The following is a 21393-nucleotide window of genomic DNA, read 5'->3' as shown; positions in this document are numbered from 1 at the left end:
TTTGGGATCTATCTTCCCAGTTCTAAGGATTATAATCAATGACTGACAAGCTTCAGAATCTATCTCCCTAGTTCTAGGGATTATAATCAAGTGCTTCTGTGCATGGTTTGCTTGCTTGCTTGTTTGTTTGTCTTGCTGTGCTTTGTTACATGTGTTCATGATACTGAACTTGAGTGTTTGTTCTTGCAAGGCTAACTAATCAATCTCCTCAGCCTTGGTACTTGCTTAATCTTAAAAGTCTTTCACACTCTCATATCATAGACTCTCATGTCTATTTATTTATAGATGAGGAAACTGAGGCCCAGATTGGTTAAGCCATGGAGTGAGATTTTCCTAACTACTGGATAATTAAGCTGTGATTTAACCAGCCAGAGTACAGTTTGCAGTTCAAGAGCTAAGCCACTACACAGTATTGCTTACTTAAATATGTTTTTCTTCCTACATAAATAGTCAAGTTTTAGAGGCTTATGTTTTTGTATGTAAATGTAAGAGGGACTGACCACGCCACAAACCGCTCTGAATTCCATAATACCTACAATTTACATTTTCTGATTTTACGTTTAAAAGTATCAATAATTTTTCTTTTCTAGTACTTCAGAATGGGTTTTTAAAAATACACACAAGTTAAGAAGAATGGCAAAAGTTACCAACTAAATCTACATATTTGATTTCCCCAAATGGATTGATACATAAGTCTATCGTTATTAGGTCTATATCTGGTGACCAATGGTTCAGTTTATTTCTTCTTGAAAAAATAAACACTTTATTACTGTTTGCATTTCCCCATTTAGATTTTTCCTATTTAATACTATGAATGTCTGGAGTACTATTCTTAGAGTGAGAGAATAAAATTACATTTATCATAAAATTACTATTTAGAATCTATAAGTGCATCAACAAAGGGACAAGTAAGGGAAGAAATGGGGGTAGAAGCAAGCATGAGAGAACACTGACACAGGAAATATTGGCACAGGAAGGGGGAGCAGCAGGACTGCCTGGCTAGAACACTGGGAGGCTTAGTTCTGTTCTCCTTACCTGGGATTAGGAAGCCACAGGGCCCTGGCAGCCCTAAGAGCAGGGGCACATTCAGACAAAGCAAAAGCAAAACATTTTATTTGTTAGAGACTAAGAAAGCCATATCCAATTGTACATGTCTACCTACATTTTCAGGACCTAATGGACCTAAAACGGAACTGAAAAGCTCAGTTGTTTAACTGGGAATCACAGGAGATGGCTTACCTTGTTCAAGATGGGCTGAGAATACAAACTCTTTCCCACTTAGACCTTGGGAGTTTACTCACAAGATACTGCCCTTTCTGTGGTGACCAGTGTAGGGAGGGTTTCAAAAGTCTTGTAAACAGTTAAGAGCCCTACCTTGACATGCAAATTTTTTGGAGGGAGTTGTGAGTAACAGTTTATCTGCCATTTCTCCAGGACCGGCACAGCGGGCAATTCCAGGTTCCTTATATTCCGACTTCACCCAGTCGGATAACCACTGCATGTCACAATCACAGTAAAGAGGGTTGGCTCCAATTGCTCTGGAAAAAGAACACCACAAAAGCACACATACACACACACACACAAGTATGGAAGCATTGTTATTTCCTAACGCAACAGATTCACAGTGATGCTCAGTAGAAAATCCCTATGGATTTGTTGATGACAACAACTTAGAAGAAAATGGAGAAACTGCAGGTTTCCACTCTCCTTATTTTTGTGGGGCTGGGATAAATAATGTTAACACTTTTCTGGCCTTCACAAGGTCTCTTCACAGAGAGACACATTTATCTTGGGTCTAAGAACATCTAAGGGGTGGTTAGTATTTCCTGAGTGCCTCAGTTGTTCACTGGGAACTCAGTTAGGATGCAAGGTGCTGTGTACTCCAGTATAAGCAGGGATTCATTCTTGACCCACAAAGAGCTGCCATTTCTAAGAAGACTGGCTATAGAAAAACAGATGCAATCCACAGGAGAAGCTACATAGCAGAAACATATACTGTGAATGAGCAGGCTGGCCTCTCTGAGAGGGAGGGGCTAGTGGGTACAAAACTCTACACTACTTGGGTTCATTAAGTAAGTGGCAAAGGTTAGGGATGTCGCTCCAGGGAAAGGACCACCATAAAGAAAAATGAAGCCCACTCTCCAGCACTGATTCACTCCTTAGTTGGTCTGCCATTTCCTGTTCTTTTATTTTAGAATCCTGGATTTAGTCACACAAATACTACTAATAATAGAGGAGTCATAAGGAAGGCGGCTAGCATTGATGATGTCATTGCAATCTGCAGGATCTGGGCTAATCCATTTTTACAGATTATCTTACTTTATTAATATAGTAATATGTAGGGCTAATATTAATAATGACTTATCATTATTAATTAGTAGGTTCACCAATGGGCTGAAAACCATGACTGGACACAAGAGGTGGGTATATAAGGCAGTTTTCCAAAGCTCAGTTACCCTCAGATTAGCTACAGAGCTGTGAAATTTAATCGTAATCTATTACATTCAATTTGTAGAGAGCCCTCTAAAATATATTTGCAATATCACAACACCTTACATTGTGTGAATAAATACAAAAATTGAATCAACATAACAATTCAATAAATGTTTCCTTTGCATATATGCCAGACCAAAACAGTTCGAATCAAAGCATGAGCAAAATGGTGTTTCTTGATTCACTTGTTCTTTGCTGACCTTTCCTAATGCCCTCCTGAGTTAGAGGAGAGAGAAGTGAGCGAGAAGAGCTGTTAATGATCCTCAGAGTGAAAGACAAATGGATAACTGAGAAGCAAGGCTGAACAGGGACAGGACAAAGACACTTTGAACTGGATCACCGTTGTGGGGAGAGCCACATAATGAACTATTTGCTCAGGTCACACAAGACTCGTGCTGTGTGGCCTTCTTTGATCCATGACCCTAAATCCATTTCCTCCTTTATGTAGCATTCTCTCAGAGACCAGAAGCCACACCCCTACAATGAACGGTGTTTCATACCGTATCTTGTGACCAGCACATCTGAGATGTTTACAGAGAGGCCTCGATGCGGACCTTTAGAGAGAAAGATGCCGAGGCTCAAAAAAGGAAATCATAGAAGCCTTGCTTCTTTCAGCCTCTGGTCTAGAGGAACGAATACAAACGAGAGGCATCCATCCGCTAAATGGACATATACAAACCATATTGATACCAGAGCTTCCAGAAAGCAAGCTCAGGTGAAATATGACTAACTACAGGATATTATTCTTTCACTGTCTTTCTATCTAAAATTTCAATGTGCTTTGAAATGCGTGAGTCTTCTTGGGATCACGCTGGCTCTGACATCCAGGCAGAACAAGGTAACCTCTGCCATGCAACATCTCTAGCAGCTCAACAGCATTCAAGTGAGCGCTCACACCTTAGACAGACCTCTTCTCTTCCTTCTAGCTTTGAGATGCCTTAATATTACATCTAGTGTCAAGGTGAGGACAGGATTCTATAATGTTGATATATATATATATATATAATCTCATATATATATATGTCTGAATATATATGCATGCCTATATATGTGTGCATTTGTATGTATGATACTTCAAATTATATCTACATGTGTGTGTATATTATTTTAAATGTAGTCATTTATTATATCTTATATATGAATATATACATGAAAGCATACATCTTTTTCATGTGTATATATTCCATTTCTACCTGTATTTTTATTGCAAATATCAGTACAGAAGTAGAAGAGGATCACTGAGAGAGCACATACTAAGATGTACGCCACAAAGCACATCAGACTATAAAATATTCAGTGGTGTCAGTATTGCACAGCACCAAGGTCAAAGCTAGGTAATATGTGTGGCATAAATGGATCCAGTTTGAGCAAATCGTTGTAGGGTTCGTGGAGGAAGTGGTACAAAGGACACAGCTTCAGGAAGTAGAGTGGAATAAGGACCAGAGAGCAATGAGAAAAAAAGGACACTACGGCTGGGGATCTGTGCTCATATATAAAAGATACTTCTGGCTGAGCAGAGACCCCCCAACTGATGAAGACTGCCAGCCCAAAAAAAAAAAAAAAAAAAAAATAAGATTGACATTTACTTATAGATGGCAAGGCATCCACTGCGAAACTCTGTACATATTCTTTAATGATGAAATTGAGCACAGCCAATAGTTACAGCAAAGGAGGTGTAGAGGACTATTCCAAACTTGTTTAGCAGAGAGCATATGACCCCAGCACTGCATCCATAGCCAGGTACTCACAAGTGGGACAAGGCTGAAAGGTCACTGAAGGCACCTTCAGGCACAACAGAAATGTCATTTCCATGTAGAGACCTGAAAGATAGCAAGGAAGTTCAGAAGAATATTCCTACATGGACAAGGACTTCGCTTTTATTATTAAACACGTGAGTCCGTGGAAGACCGTGATCTATTCCATAGGCGGTGTTTGAACAACAGGTAACTATTTAGGAAAACAAAAGCCAGCCCATCGCTCACATCATCTGCACAGAATTAATTCCCTACTGGAGAGTTAAATGCAAAACAAAATCAGCAACTCCTTAATAGAAAATATACTGTTCATATTATCATGGGAGGAGGCAAGCTTTCTATGGTAAAATATGATTCTTGGGAACCAGAAAGAAAAAGAGTACTAAATATTTTTCAGTAAAACATCTGTTAAAGAGTTGTGTGTAAGAAACTGGAGGATAGGGCTGGGCGTGGTGGCGCACGCCTTTAAATCCAGCACTCGGGAGGCAGAGGCAGGCGGATCGCTGTGAGTTCGAGGCCAGCCTGATCTACAAAGTGAGTCCAGGATGGCCAAGACTACACAGAAAAACCCTGTCTCGAAAAAAAACCAAAAAAAAAAAAAAAACCCTGGAGGATAAATATCATAATACTAATAGATAAAACATTTAATTCCTTAAGTAAAAGATGTAAAACCAATAGTGATTGCACAGATGTCTGTGTTCATGGTGAAAAGCGTTATCTGATAGATCATGGCTAACAACAACACAATCAGGCTTCCTCAGAACACACACTGTGGATGCTAAATAAACGCACAGTACTCATCAGCTACAGCCATTAGAAATACAAGCTAAAACTGTAAGATTTTTTCATTCTGTCATAGAAAGAAAGTGGATTAAAATGTCCTAATATTACAAGTTTACAAAAGTGCTTTTTAAAAAGAAGTTCTACTAAACTGTGGGTAGAAAAGAAAATTAAGTAATTGACAAAATATTGTTTGGGAAACAGGTTGACAGTTCTAGGACCATCTTGATAACACTGCCAGAACTTCATGAGGGGAGTCCCTTCGCATGGTGGAAAGCTTGCACCAAGATAAAAATATAGATGGTTCATTTCAGTATTATAAGAAATAAGGATAATTTTTCATTATTCCAAATGATAATGAGGATGAGGATGGTTAATAAAATTATGTCTTTCAATTTAAGGAATACTCTGTACCTTTTAAACAGCTGAGAAAAAGCTACACAAGGAAAAAGAATCAGTGTTAAATAAAAGTAGCTAATGGATGAATAAGAATGGATCCGACTCACAGATGTCAGGATACAAAAATTAGGATATAGAAATATATACAAAGAACAAAGCCTGGGAGAATATACCAAACAAATACATTTCACCAAAATTATTCAAGTATAATGTAATGTCTAAAGACACTAAGTATTCTTATTTTATTACATATTAATTGGTGCTATGTGAAATGTATGTTTTAGTACTATAGCTTATCCATAAATGACTACCACAGCAACACACATTACAAAAGAGGAGGTTGTGCTGTCTTATTCAAAGTGATTATACAATGATACCATAGAAGACAATGATACCATATAAGACCATTTCCACATTTACAGTAAACTGTAACACATATATTAGGAAATCACCAAGAATAACAAAGTTATTCACATCACCCCGTTTCCCCCCACCAAAAAAAAAAAAAAAAGAAAAAAAAAAACCAGCTCGTAACTGAGATCCCTAAAAAGGTGCTTGTTGAATACAGGATGCTTACAGTAACCGAAGAGACTTCAATCCATCAAAGGTCCGAGGAGGGATACATCTCAGACGATTGTAACTGAGAATTCTGTAAGCAGACACATGCCAGTTTATTTCACTTGAGAATCAAATAATATACAGATCCTAATTTAAAGCAAACCACATCGGAAAACAGTTAACTGAGCAATTTATGAATTGACTATATTTATATATCATTTACATTGCTCGTCATTCTGACTGCTGTGCGATGGTTTGAAAGAGAATGGCCCTCAAAGGCTCCTAGATTTGAGTACTTGGTCCCCAGGGAATGGCACCATTTGAAATGATTAGGAGGTAGCCTGGTTGGAGGAAGTGTGTCATTGGCTTTGAAGTTTCAAAAAGCTCAAAGCCCAAAGTCCCTCTCTTCTGGGTGCCTGCAGATCCAAATGTAGACCTCTCAGCTGCTTCTCCAGTACCATGTCTGCCTTTGTGCTCCAATGCGTCCTGCCATAATGACAATGGGCTAAACTTCTGAAACTCTAAGCAAGCCCCAGTTATATGCTTTCCTTTATAAGAGTTGTCATCATCATCATAGCGTCTTCTCAAAGCAATAGAACACTAACTAAGACACTGTGAAAGCTTAGCTTAAGGATTTCTAATAAGTGTGTCACGATCTTAAAAAATATCTTTCTGCCTGTCTTATGCTAAACCCAACTTTTTGAGTAACTTTTATCTTTGTTGGTTATAGAAGATCTGTCTGACCCTCTAGATGGTATTTATACTCTCTATAAGGTCCTAGATTCTCTCTTGTTCACCAGGAACCATCAAGGAAATCCTTTCCGCCCCAGGCATGAGTGAATATTCAGTACCACACTTTTGTACTCACAAAGTGAGAAGCTGGGTCATGTTGCTGAAGCTTTGATTGGAAAGGGTGCTTATTCGGTTATTACTTAAGTCTCTAAAAGAGAAAAGTGAAGACATGGAACTTGCTATTAATGAGAATAATAAAAGAGTCCTTATTAGGGTTAGGAACAAGCCATCAATCTTTACAGTCCCATTAGTTCTCCATTGACATACATGTCCCCTAATACACATGTTCAAATTTTCCAATTGGAACAGTCCTTAAGTTAGTTATATTCAAATTGTCATCATAAAAACACCTGTGATTTGGACCTTGGCTAAGTCACTGACACTCTGGAAGGTCTCAATAAATATTTAATGAATAAGTAAAGGTGTTGAATGTTGCTATCTGTTTCAGAATGCATATTGTATTTTTAACCATATACATATTATGTGTATATTATAATATTCTTATTATATGTATGATTATATATTATATGTAATGATAGATATTTTTCATCTACATATCTTTAATATATACTTCCTATATACATATAATCACTATAATTAGCCATTATTTTTCCTTGAGCAAGATATAACACATGAATAAATGAAAGATTAATGGGAGAAAAGGGTCACCTATTCTTGTATTTAAATTTGAAAATGTGCGTAAAATAGACGCACAGAATTATGAAAGTGATATGAACATTATAGGAGCATTATAATCCATATTTTAGATGTTAAATTTCTATGTCTAAATTTAAAAATGTTACATACATGTTTATATAGTGGATCAGTAATAATAAACATTTCTAGATCTACAGATCTCACTTTTTAATTCATTTTAAGAAATCATGTGTTCTTTCATAAATGATTCAAAGCTGTTAAAATTACCTTCTGAAAATCACAGCTAGTTAATAACTCATCTAAACATATCTGGTTTTGCTATACATAGGATAACTCAAAGTAGAATAAGGTATGGTCAATGTATTTCTTCCTTAGGTAGGCCATTTGTCATTCACATGGCCTATAATAATTTCCAGTTGGATTTACCATATTTTATGGAAAACAGACAGACCAACAGATTCTTGCCTCAGTGGACCTAGATGAAGTTTACATAGACCGTGTAATAATTTCTTCTTTTGAACTCCCTGGAACTCACTATTTAAGAATAAAGGTTATTCTAGGTAACTTAACTATTTTCCACCAACAATAGAAAATAAATAAAATAAAACCAATGATAACACATATCCATTAAAAATCTCTTATATTTTCCTTATTGCTCTGTGTGCTATGGAGTGTTATCAGTCACTAGCAAGGCTACTCTAAAGTGTGAAATCATATGTAACAGAATTACCTCTGTTTTCAAAATGATGTGTGAAATTAGATCAATTTGTTTATAGATTTAAATGTCTCCTTGCTTTTATGTCTTACATTCAAATTGTCACCACAAAATCATTTCATTCACTGAAAAGGAAACAACTTATTTTACAAAGACAGAAATCTAAGCTGAATAAAGAATCACTATTTTGAAATTTATACTCAAAATGTCAGGATCTTTGTCTAGCTCAATTATATAGGGGACCTCTCCACATGTTTGCATAAAATGAACTATAATATTTATAGCTTCTCAAATTACTTTAACTTATCTTATATAAAAAAGTCGAGTAAAGCATATATTTGCAGCAAAGTTTTGGCCATAATTTGTTTGCCATATAAAATATTTCCCACCGTCTTTATGACTTATAATAAAAAGTAGCCTTTTTTGTAACAATAAAGCACTAAGTTTTACTGTTTGAATACTTAAAAAAAACTTAGATATTACTGTATCCTTGCTTGTTTGGCTAGAGGAGCTTTTCCTAAGACACTGTATCACCTGACAGATATTCAATAGAGATGTAGCTAGTGATCCGGAACCACAGTGATGGAGCAGAAGAGCGGGTCACTCTCAGTGATTTATGTCACCTGAAAGGCCCTCTTCTGCCGCTTGCCATTCCCATTTTACTGAACTAAAATAAGCTAAATATGAGAAAATATTCTACTCACATAAGTGTTAAATGTTTGTAGTTAGAGAGTTCCTTGGGGACCAGTGTAAACTGGTTCCCATCCAGGTACCTAGAAAAAAGGACATAACAAGGTCGGCATGCAAAAGAAGAGTGGGAAATCACAAAACAAATGAACAATATATACTGTGAACAGACATGAGGAACAACTTGGCAGCTCTCTCTTTGAGATCATATTCCTAGCTGGGATCATTATTCAAGACAAGTAAAGGTAAAATCGCATAGTCCTGCAACTAGTAGAGTTCTATGTGGCATAAGACTAAAAACAGAATGGTGAGTTCAGTTTCTTGTGCTTTAGCCAGGAAAGCAAGCCAAGTATCTCACTGTTTTTCTATCAGCAAGATAGTCCATCCAACGACTCATATTTTTAAGTGGCCTCCGGTTTACTTGCATTTATAGAAAGATAGCACCATGAAACTGAAGAATTATTAACCAACCCTAGTTATTGAGTTTGACTACTTTCTTCCCTCTCTCTCTCTCTCTCTCTCTCTCTCTCTCTCTCTCTCTCTCTCTCTCTCTCTCTCTCACACACACACACACACACACAATCTGCCAAATAACAATGACAATGAACTGTTTTAAGGAGATATTTGGGAGCAACTAAGTATAACTTTAAGGTAGATTTATTGTCACATATTCTGCTTGGTGATAGTAGTCTCAAGAGCTTTCATAGAATAACAAATAATTTCAAGTATACAAAAAGTAGCATGTGAATGTAAAATCGTTTTCCAAATAAAAGTACATTTTTGTCTTTCTTATTCAGCTAAGAACATAGGCAAGTCACAACACACACACACACACACATACACACACACACACACACACACACACACACACACACACAAAATAGGTAACTCATAAGTTACAAAAATAAATGCATGCTTCGAGTTATATCCATGATGTCCCCAAAAAGAAAAAAGTCCTTTTCTTTGCAAAGCTTTCCTTTCCAGACAAGAGATATTACAAGAGTCTGCACCCCTTGAGTTGTCTGGCCAGGGGTTCAGGTAACATCTACTATGACACATCGGGGATGTGGCTTTTTTCTGTTCTAGTGCAGTGGTTGGTTATTCTTAAAATATCAGGTTGAGGTTAGAATTTTAATGCTTATAGGAAAAGTCAATAAGTTGCCTGAGATAAATACCTATAATATTTCAACATGTAGGCAGATATATAAAATATACAGGCTCTAAGTATATGTGACTGATATGAGATTATAAATTGCAATATGATTTCTGATAAGGGTTCATATTTCTTTTGCCTCCTTTGCCTGTGTCTTCCAGCTATGTTTTTCTTGGTACCACTAGAGGGCAGCAGCGTTCCAGGAACAGCACCACTCTTCTTTTAGTAGGACATAAAGACCCAGAGGAGCACTCTGCAATGTCTACTTCGAAAACAGTGTGAGGGGGAAGGTATACGGAACTGATTAAAACTAATGAATACCATTTGTTCAACTTGTCCGCCAATACATGGTAATTTTGCCAAATTCTTTAATAATTTAATGCAATACACATATGTACATTTTCTAATATATGAATATATATATGATCGGAGACAAGGCTCTTGCTGACTTGGTAAAATTCTAAGAATAATCACGCTGGGAGGTAAAACCTGAATTTCTAGAGATGAGTTAGTATTCTCCTGATACATACAGAACAAACTTTTGTTTATAAAAATGAAAGTAAAACTACTTAAAAGTGAGCTTTAGTGTGATGTGGACTGAAGACGCCATGTAAGAGAAGAAATTCATATATGGAAAAGATAGGGTGAACCAAGAAATGGATCTTAATACAGAAATTAAAATTTAATTTTTGGGTGAGGGCAGGCCAGTTCAAATAGAAGAAAGTATTTAGCATCTAAGAGAATGGGAATGCTATGTTCCCACTGGACTATTTATAACATCTCACTTTGCATATAAAAAGAATACAGGCTAATAGCAATAGGGAGTGGCAAAGGGTTGTGCACTCAGCCATATGAAGATCTAAGAAAATATTAAAACAACAGTTGCTTAATGGACCACACAAAACACAGTGCTTATAGGCAATTAACTCTAGTATTCGGTAGCAAGAGAAAGAAACAAAACAAAAAAACAACAACAGTCAACAGTCTTTCAATTCTAAGGAAAACATTCCTCTTATGCTAGATTGTATCTTCTCTGGGTGTTTTATTCAGGACCAAAATAGGATCTGTGAACTGAACATGAGTTGAAAATTGAGACCCCTGGAAACTGAAGAGACAGGTCCGCCACTCGATCTTAGCCAAAAGCCTAAGGGGCAATCAGTAACTTATTCTTGAACCCTCATGGCTTATGTTGCACACTGCCCAAATGCTGGTGAAAGCGGGCCATGTGGAGTCCTTGCATGCATTTCCACGAATTCCTTGCGTGTGTCTGCAGGAGCCACATGCAGATTTAAAACACTATTGGTCCATAATTTGGTATAAACAAAAATTACGTGCAGACTAAATGACTCACTTTGATTCAGATAAAATATTTCCCCCACCAAATTCCAGTTTAGATATAAAGGAATGGGATGAATGAGACATAAATGCAATCTGACTCTTGCACATGGCCATGCAATTTGTATTTAAGTATCAGCTATTCAGGTATCAAAAATAATTGGCTGCATGGCCTTTTGCATCTAAAGGACAGTGACCTGAGTCTAAAGAGACAATGTCCCCTTTAAAAGAAAAGAATTCTGCCAGTGTCTTCTAATTCCTAGATAATTATTATCCTATGTGGTTAAATATTGTCCCAGAAGTTATAGAAACAGAGAAAAATTAACTAGGTAGAGTACATTATACATTGAAAATAAATTAACTATTTGATGCAACACAGTCTTATAAAATGCTCTATGAAAAAATAAGGGGTGAGAGAAGCAATAAGTTCAATATATATATATATATACACACACACATATATATATAATTTGACTATCCTTAGTGGCGCATAATTGCTACAAAAATTCAACAAAGGCATTGAGGTATCTTATTTTGATAAAAGGAAAATACATCGAACCAGTAATTCCCAAGTTCTCTGAAGTGGCTTTTGTATTATTGTTTTATAGTTTGACTTTATATTCATTCACAAGGAATAGAGTGTGACCTGTAAAAGGGATCCTAAATATTTTTATTAGATCTTTATCCCCTTGGTGTATAAAACATCAGTTGTATGGGAAAGAGAAAAACAAGTAAGGCAGTTAGTATTAAAATTCAGCTTGACACAATTTAGAATCATGTAGGATAGAATGTTAATGTAAGACTGTCTTAATTGCCTTAATTTTCGTGGAAAGACCAAGCCCACTGTGTGTGATATCATCTGCTTTATTTTGTTCTGAGACCTTATAAAGAATAGGGGGAGGGGTGGGCAGAAGTGAACCTGCATACATTCATTTTCCTCTATACTCTTGACTATTGATAAGACCAGCTGTTTCTAGTTCCTGGCTGGATTTTCCTGTAATGATGGCCTTGGTGCTATAAGAAAAATAAACCCTTTCTCCCATAATGTTGGCCTTGTCATAGCATTTAACCATTGAAACAGAGAAAACAAGGACAGCCAACTGTACTTACAGCTCTGTGACATCTCTCGGAATACCTTTAGGCAAGACCTTCAAGCCCTTGTTACTACATCGTACTACGGTATCCAAGCAAGTGCATTCTGAAGGGCAGCGCGAGAGTGGAGAGCAGCTATTGTCATCATTTCCTGCAGAAGCACACAGAATATGGAGAAACACAGCTGTACAGCTTTGAAGGTACTAGAATGGAGTTTGTGTGCCTAGATATATTTAACAAACACAAGGGTCTTGAGCTATTTTTAAAAAAAAGTCATTTATTGGATTGAGCTAGAAATGATCATAATGAGTGAGTTAACCCAGAAGCAGAAAGACTCAACTGGTATATACTCACTTATATCTGCATACTAGCCCAAGGGGCATGTCCCATAAAAGCCTTCACTTACCCGGAAACTGGGACAGAGGGGAAGGCATCCTATTGGGACTCTAAATGAGAGACGCATGGGAGAACAGCAAAGTAGAAGGATCCAGAGGATCCTAGAAACCTACAAGTAGAACATTATGAAAGGCAGATTTGGGCCCAGGGGTCCCACTCAAACTAAGGCGCCAGCCAAGGACAATATAGGCGGTAAACTTTAAACTCCTACCCAGATCTAGCCAATGGTCAGAACATTCTCCACAGTTGAGTGGAGAGTGGGATATGACTTTCTCACGTACTGTGGTGCCTCACCCCTGGAGGGGGAGACCTGGTGGCACTCAGAGGAAGGACAGCAGGTTACCAAGAAGAGACTTGATACCCTATGAGCATATAGAGGGGGAGGTAATCCCCCTCAGGAACAGTCATAGGGGAGGGGAAAAATGGGAAAATGGGAGGGAGGGAAGAATGGGAGGATACAAGGGATGGGATAACCATGGAGATGTAACAAGAATAAATTAATAAAAAAATTTTTAAAAAGAGAAAAAAAGCCATTTATGTATAAAACACTTAGTGCTTATAGATCGACACTATATTTGCACAAATTTTGGGTTCCCTTAGTCAGAATTTCAGAAAATAGCTCACAATTTTGTACAACCAACATAATTTTAAATTTTACAGTTAACTTAGTTGATTATTTGCTTATTTATATAGTTTTCAACCAGGAGATATAAATATAAACTGGATAAAGGGAAAGCTGTAAAGAGAGGGACATAAGAGGCAGATTACCTTAAAGTGCTGATAAGATTGTATTAATACCTCATGTTAAAAATGTAGAACTCAAATTGGCTCACTCCCTGTTCACTGGCAACAATAACAGAACTCGCTCTACCCACTTCATAGGACTATAGTGAGGATGAAAATCAATAGCAGAGAGTATTTGAAAGGGAAGACTGTGACTTGTGATGGTTTTACTAGATCTTCTATGTCATAATGTTTTGTTTTGTTTCCCCATTTGGACATAGCAGCTTCTAAAAGACACACTGAGAATAATAAAGTTAAAATTAAGCTCTGTGAGTATCGTTCACAAGTTGGGAGCTTGGAAGTCTTCCAGAACATTTATAAATAAGCATGAGGTAAACTTGAATGTGAAAGGGCAAGCTGAGAAAAACAGGTGCCTTGTTGGTAAGAACATGGAACCAAGCAGAGAATACTGTCTGGTCCTAAGATGTGAACTGGACCATGACAGGAGAGCTATTTTCAAAAACATTGTTGCCAGACCATAAACACTGTTTGCTACTTTGTTCTACTGTACCAAAGGGAGCACACTCTCCAATTAAAGAGCATCAGATTGGTCCTTTGAATAAACGTCTAATGACCCATGATGTGTCACACATTTCTTACCATCGTCACAGGTGAAGTCCTGGATGGCTACATCCTGGATTGGGATTTCTTTGAGGAAGTAGGGCTTTTGACATCGAGGATTTCCTGTTACAATTCTTTTCCTTCGGAGCCATTCTCCCAGCCATGCCAGGTGACAGTTACAGTTGAAAGGATTGGCCAAAAGGTTTCTAAGAGGTATATGCAAACAATATGCAGTTCAATTTATGGCTCATTTCTTATGTATATAAGTCCTAGGTGACCACTTCTCCACACTATTTTCCCTACAGTGATTTTTCACTAGTGTATGTACGCTCATTTCCCTATATGCACACAATAATATACAAAATATATCACATATATTTTTTCCTAAATGTGTATGTCTGGAACTAAAAAACAATGCATTCTCATGAGAGAATTCCTCTAATAACTTCATGCAAAAAAAAACAAAAAACAAAAAAGTGAAGGCAGCAATTTGGGTTTCATGCAGTGGATTCCGATAGGTACCTTACTTACAAATAATTTAAATATGTCAGAGATCTAACTTACTGTCAAACCCTTCTGCGCTGATACAGCAGTAATTTAATATAAAGATGAAGGCTGATTACCTTACATTATTGAGTTTAACCTGACAACAGCTATTCCCTTAATTTGTCATCTCAAGATTTCCATCTCTTGTTTGCTCCAGAGAATAGCTTTGCTATCTAAACTGACAGCTGAGTTGATTAAATGCCAGTTATAAAAATGAATTTACTTCTACAAATCTCAATACTTTTGGCATCTCATACTTAAGCACAAACCTATTGACAACCCCATTATTTATAAACATGCCATCTTTAATATGCACAAATTAGTCACTCCATGTAAAATGTCACACTTCATATGGAAAGGGGGTTAAGTACTTCACTGAAGGATAGATGCTTACTTGACTTTCTTTTTTTTTCTTCAGTGACTCAAGCAGAGTCAAGCATGATTTTAGAACTGTTCTAACTACCTTTATTCCATCCATTTGAGTTAGGTTAGCATACTTATAAGCTGCTGTGACAAGGAAATCTACAGTTATCAGAGATGTCACAGCAAGCATCATGCTCAGACACTGACATGCAAAAGCCTGGAAAGTACTGTTCAGAATTTCTTTTTAAGTGTTTCAGAGTTCCATATGTAGACCTAGAAGTATTCTCAAGTTTCACTTTGTCTAAATAAGATATTCTCTAGGATAGGCTAAACTCATTCCTTCCATATTCTGTAAAGTCATGGCAATAGGCCTCTGAGGAATAGCTTTTACTATCAGTCTGCTCATCTTTATATATCTCTTGTCACCATGAATGATTCTTTTGGAGTGTGGTCGGTTGGTAATGCTTCTATCAATTCTGTTTTTATGATACTTATATTAAATACTTGTTCAGATTATGAAAGGAAATCTGTGACATTTACTTCAAGTTGGATTAATTTATAATTCTAAATCTAAGCCACATCATTGATCCCATTATTATTTACATATATACATATATCTGTGTAATATATAATACACATATACATAATATATATGAAATACACATGTATACATTATATATATGTATTATATATAATACATATATCAAATTTATATAATAAAAATAGTAATTCGAGGAAAAATTAATTAAAGCAAGGTTAACATAAGGTCATCCTTTTTTAAATGCTTAACTATGTGGCCATGTTTTTATAGAATGTTTAGTAATTCTTTACAACATTATTAATATAGCTCAGAAATATAATGCATCATTGCAAGTCATAAATAAAGGCAGTGGTTTTCAACCTGTGGGTTGTAGCCCCTTTGGGGTTCAAACAACCTTTTCATAGGGTCCCCTAAGACCATCAGAAAACACAGATATTCACATTATGATTCATCACAGTAGCAAAATTACAGTCATGAAGTAGCAATGAAAATAATTTTATGGTTAGGGGTCATGACAAATGAGGAACACTATTATAAGGTCACAGCGTCAGGAAGGCTGAGAAACACTGGATGAAGGTAATGCTTTTCCACTTACAGTGTAGATAATGAATGGAGACTATCAAATGCCCCTGGTGCAACTGTAGTAATTTGATTGTCATATAAAGAAAGCAGACGCACAGAACCGAGTCCTATGAAACTGTCATTCCCAACACAACTTATTCGATTACTTCTTAGCATCCTGAGGGAAGGAAAAGGACATTGTTATGGAGATAAAGTATCAGACATTCAATTTTGCCTCTTTGAGAATCAGAAATATTTCCTTTAGCAAATATATAGCGCTTGTTACTATTTTGAATAGTAACCCCCTAGGGATGACTATATTCTGGAGACCATCCTCCAAGAATAGAATGCATAGAATCATCAGTGCCTGAATTAAGCCACAGAAAGCATGGTGAGCCTGTGTGGATTTCCAGTCCCTTGATGAGGGTAACATATTTTCTTTTGATGATATGATTATGTTTGCTTGATCACATAATGCCCTAAGTCACCTACTTGGAGTCCTTGGAGCCCAGGGATTTGTGTATTCATGATAGCACGGTATTTGAGATAGAAGAAAGGGAGGGAGGAAAGAATCAATAGGCACTGCAGATGGAGAGCTGAGGGCATCTCAGGGACTCAGGGACTCACTGTCTGACAGGAGCAGAGGGAGTCAAGTGTGACTGAGCATTCAGCAAGCTCGCATCAGATTGTTGTATTTATGAAAATCTGTTCATAGTTTCAAGTTCAGAACTCCCAAAAGGAATAAATGTATTATACAAGAAAGGTTAAATAGGTTGTTGGCCTTGAATCAACTCTAGTTTTTGACATTGTCATTAAAAGGATTAACATTGTTGTCATTTCCTCCCCACTGCTAAAGCACTAGCTTACTCCCCGAGTCCTTCCTCTCTGAGCTGTTTATTTGGAGATTTTCAAGAAGAAAGAAAACATCACATAAAAATGTGTAGTTGCATTAATATTATTCAGAACTCATGAAAAATTAATTCATTGATCTTTCTACAATCAGAGTAATCACTCCACCAGAAGAAAGAGACAAATATAAAACAAGAAACATGCGCTATCTAGTTTTATGTCAACTTGAAACAAGCTAAGGTCATTTGGAGAAAGAGAGCCTCAATTGAGAAAATGCCCTTACAATACTGGTCAGTGGACAAGCCTGTGATGCATTTTGTTGATTGGTGATTGATGTGGGATGGTTGCCTTCACTGTGAGTAGATGCCACCCATGGGTTGGTGGTCTGAACTAGTCAGGAAGAGCAAGTCATTCAATCAACATTCCTCTATGTCCTCTGCATCTGTTCCTGCCTCCAGACACCTGCCTTCAGTTTGTACCCACACTCTGTTTTGATGATGAGCCAATATGTCAACATACGTGATGAAATAAACCTTTTCCTCTCTGAGTTTCTTTTGGCCATGACATTTTATCACAGCAATACAAGCCCTAACTAAGACGGATGATGAAGAAGTTGCTGCTTTAAAATTGTATGTTTGCTAATAAAAAATAAATAAAAATATTCTCTTCCTGCTAAGCCATAGATAAGAAGAAAGATGATGTCTTCTTATCCAGAATTCACTTGATAGTAGGAAACAAATGCACAACAGCACTATATCATTATCAGCCATTTCCTTTGCCATGAATAACGGAGACCTGTGGTCTTTATCTTACTGCAGTTACGGGACCCTGGAGGGAACTGAAGACAACACCATCAGCACATGTGTAATAGCAAGATTTACCTAATGTCTCAGGACATTTTATAACCTGCTGAAAGAGACACACATGCATTACTAGCTATCCTACCAGTGCTTAAGAGGCAAGAGGATCAGGGGCAAGTGGAACAACCGCCCCCCCCCCCCCCAGAGACAGTGTGGAAGAAGAGATAGATCCAGACATGTCTACTTTAAAGGTTGAACACCCCAGTTATGACTCTCAACTGCTCCATTCTACTTGGAAGGACTGTATTAAGGAGACAGCTTGTGGGTGTATCTTCAGGTGTCAGAGCCTAAAGAGCAGAAATTGATCAGTAGACATAAAATGCAGAAAGCTGATTTCAGAGCACTATCAGGCAGTATCCTTTGATTGTATCTAGTCAAAATAAATACTTTGATGTGTGGGTGGTATTATGAACTAAACCGTCTCTAACTTAATTCACACAATGAACCTCTTCTCACCTAATATGACTGACTTTGGAAAGAGTCTTTATAGTTTTAAAAACTTATATAGAAAGAGAAAGACAACCTGGAGATCTCACTCCCTCTTCCTTTCTCTACATGAGAATACAGACTGAAGGGCATGTTCATTTACAGCAATAAACAACCCAAAAAGGAGTCCTGTCGCCTAGAAGGTGGTCTGAAACATAAATTCAACTTCATCATGGTAAACATCTACATGCATAATTGTGAGAAATATGTGTCTAGCATTGAGTCTGTGGTATATCACAGTGGCAGCAGAGATGGGCTGGTATGGGTGAAGGGCTAACCTGTGCCCCTATCTTCTCCATAGCACTGCTGTGTGAAAGAAGCTTCTATTATCAATGCATAGACACCCCACTTCTGCATAAGAAGAGAAGTGTTGTCCTTTCTTGCGTAACCTGAGACAGCCTAAGGAAGTGCAGATGCAGGCCCTATGGCATATATAGTGGTTATCTTTCAACACACTCAGTATATCTCCCATAAACATGTTCAGTAAATGTTGGCATACCATTTTAGAGTGGCTCAAAGCTAATCCCTGAGAGAGGTCTGTGATTGACATGCTGGCCTTGTGGGATTGATAGGTTGCAGGCTGGGTGGGCAGGAGTGTTATAGCATACATTTATTCTCGTGTGCAGGGGAGTTTTTGGGGGAGGGTCAGCTTACATTTGGAATGCTATTAACAGACCCTGCTAGCTAGAGCAATACCTTGCTCTCTCTTCCTCTCATAAGAACAGGGACTTCTCACACTTGCATTATACAGAGCTCTCATGGTCCGGTGATGTGCCACCACTTGAACCTGTGTTTACTGTACTGCCAAGGGCGGTGACTTGGTTGCAAATAGATTCCTTTATGTGCTCCCACAACAGTTTTAGTTTTTTTCCCCTTTCTCTTTGGGTTTATGAGCCATTATTGTTGTCCAACATGATTATAAAGATTCACTGAAATAATTCAAATAATATGAAGTGTCGCATTTACTATCTTCTCTACCTAGACAGCAGTTGGGAGATGCAAAGAATCAATCCTTCCAAACTCCCTATCGCTAACCACATAGAAAAAGCCCTTGGCATTTTTTCTTAGTAGTAGACAGTGAAGGATTGACCACAGTCCTTGCTTCCTGTCTATTGAAGCGATTTAGGGACAGCTAGAGTAGTTCCTAGGTGCACGCATTTTCTCTGTTCAAATGGCTGTCTGAGATTTTAAGCCACCAGGCTAGGAGGAGAGCAGAACTCACAGAGATAATGAGGAATGAAGTCTAGCCCACTTTACTGTGAATCAGGAGTACTTACAGGGTTTTGAGGCTTTCCAATCCTTTAAACATCTTATGCTGTACGCTTTCCAAGCGGTTACTGGTGAAAAGGACTTCATTCACGCCAGATGCGCCTTCAAATGCTCCCTCCTCGATATCGGTGATCTTGTTGTTGCTAAAGTTGCTGGACGAATAGTGTTGAAACACAGGCCATAAATAACTGCTCACTGACACTAGGCACTGCTGAGAAATATCTAGTCATTTTCAATCTACTGAGGAAACACAGTTGCCAAGATTTTCACTACCAATATTGCCGAAACTTAGACAAGACACTTGTCTAACCCAGGAAGTCTGAAGGACAGTAACGCCAAGAAAGAATAGCCATGAAAGAGAAATACTAGCCAAATTCTGGTCACAATGAACTAATATGATTACCAGGAGTCTAAAATTGTCCAATTATTTGGTTACATAAAGCTTTTATTTTTCAAAGCTGAAGACTGAACCCAGGGACTTAAGCTTGTTTAGGCAAGTGCTGTGCCACTGAGCTAAATTCCCAACCCCTACATGAAGCTTTTATGTCGCCCTAAAGGATGGTCTGGCCAGTCAACAGGCCCTAGGCATCCACTTGTCATTATCTCCCCAGCACTGGGAAAGCTGGCCAGGATATTTGGACTTTCTTATCTGAGCATCAAACCTGGGTCTCTGTGCTTATATGACAAACACTTTGCCAGTAGAGCTATGGCATTATATTGTTCTGTAATATTTTAAAAATTTTATGATTATAAAACACTGTTCACAGTAACTGCTCACTAAATGGAGATTATATTGCATATCTTATTACTAAAAAGGCAGTGTAGTTAGTTGTATAAAGAAAGACAATTAAAATATTAGAAGATTCTCTCAAGGCAGCCTACCACAGAGAAGAAGGACACAGGACACAGGCATAGGTTTGGTCTGCTCTGCTAAAAGCAGGGTCAGTGGCTGAGGCAGCTATACAAGTGACACTGAGAGTACCAAGTGCCATGGTAAAATGTTCCTGTTTCCTGGTCATGGGAGCAGGGTATTCAGGATCCTTGAATGCTTGACTTTTTTTGTCCTGCCTCTTCCTTTACTCTTCTCAAGGACATGGGATACTGATGGAATGTTGTTGAAAATGCTGAGTTTATGAACTTATTATGAAATATGAAATATGAGCTGTGGACATGAAGCAACACAGATGAGCATTCTGGCCAGTTTACTAATCATTAGTTTTGACAATCTCATAATGAAAGCTTAATGAAGCAAAAGCCAAACAGTTGACGTGAATGTGCTGAGAGAGAAATAGCACCACGGTTTGGGGAATAGTAAAGGAAGTTACAGAACACCACTGAGCCCATTTTAATGTGTGTAGGTTGCTGGATTCCTGCTGCAGAAGCATTATAGACCAGCTGTCTGCTTTAGAGGAAGATGCTAAGGGTTGGTATGGCATTGAGTAAGCACATGGAAAAGTACTTCTTAAATAGTACCCTGGATGTATGCCCATAGTTTCCTGTTTCAAAAGAAACTTGGATAAAATGGATAGAGATGTAAAATTCACAAGAACTTTTACTCGTGAATTACGCTGCAGAAAGTCAATATATTGGTAATAAATGACTTACATTTTACGTAACTGAGGAAGTTTCTTAAATATTCCTGTGGCTTCTAACACTGTGAATTCATTATTATTAAGACGCCTGGGAAGAAAAAATACAAAAAAAGAAGACAAATGTTTCCTTTTACGTAGGAAGGGGTTAACTTGTATATGTTACACTGAGTT

The 21393-nt window shown here is 37.5% G+C and overlaps 1 protein-coding gene across 2 annotated transcripts in view; it reads right to left on the bottom strand.

The window, feature by feature from the left end:
• The window catches only part of Slit2 (slit guidance ligand 2), a 338183-nt gene that overhangs the window by 53140 nt on the left and 263650 nt on the right, over window positions 1-21393 (bottom strand). For both annotated transcript variants that reach the window (XM_051165157.1, XM_051165158.1), the window contains 10 exons: window positions 21236-21310; window positions 19639-19782; window positions 16201-16344; window positions 14195-14361; window positions 12434-12566; window positions 8853-8921; window positions 6853-6924; window positions 6004-6075; window positions 4242-4313; window positions 1375-1538 (listed from right to left, as the gene is read on the bottom strand). In XM_051165157.1, the coding sequence (XP_051021114.1) occupies window positions 1375-1538; window positions 4242-4313; window positions 6004-6075; window positions 6853-6924; window positions 8853-8921; window positions 12434-12566; window positions 14195-14361; window positions 16201-16344; window positions 19639-19782; window positions 21236-21310 (1112 nt within the window). The remainder of the gene's footprint in view (window positions 1-1374; window positions 1539-4241; window positions 4314-6003; window positions 6076-6852; window positions 6925-8852; window positions 8922-12433; window positions 12567-14194; window positions 14362-16200; window positions 16345-19638; window positions 19783-21235; window positions 21311-21393) is intronic.

Source organism: Acomys russatus, chromosome 22 (genome assembly GCF_903995435.1).
Source record: "Acomys russatus chromosome 22, mAcoRus1.1, whole genome shotgun sequence".
NCBI classification, from domain to species: Eukaryota; Metazoa; Chordata; class Mammalia; order Rodentia; family Muridae; genus Acomys; species Acomys russatus.
The sequence above is the reverse complement of the archived record's forward strand: the minus strand, read 5'-3'. Positions and strand labels throughout refer to the sequence as shown.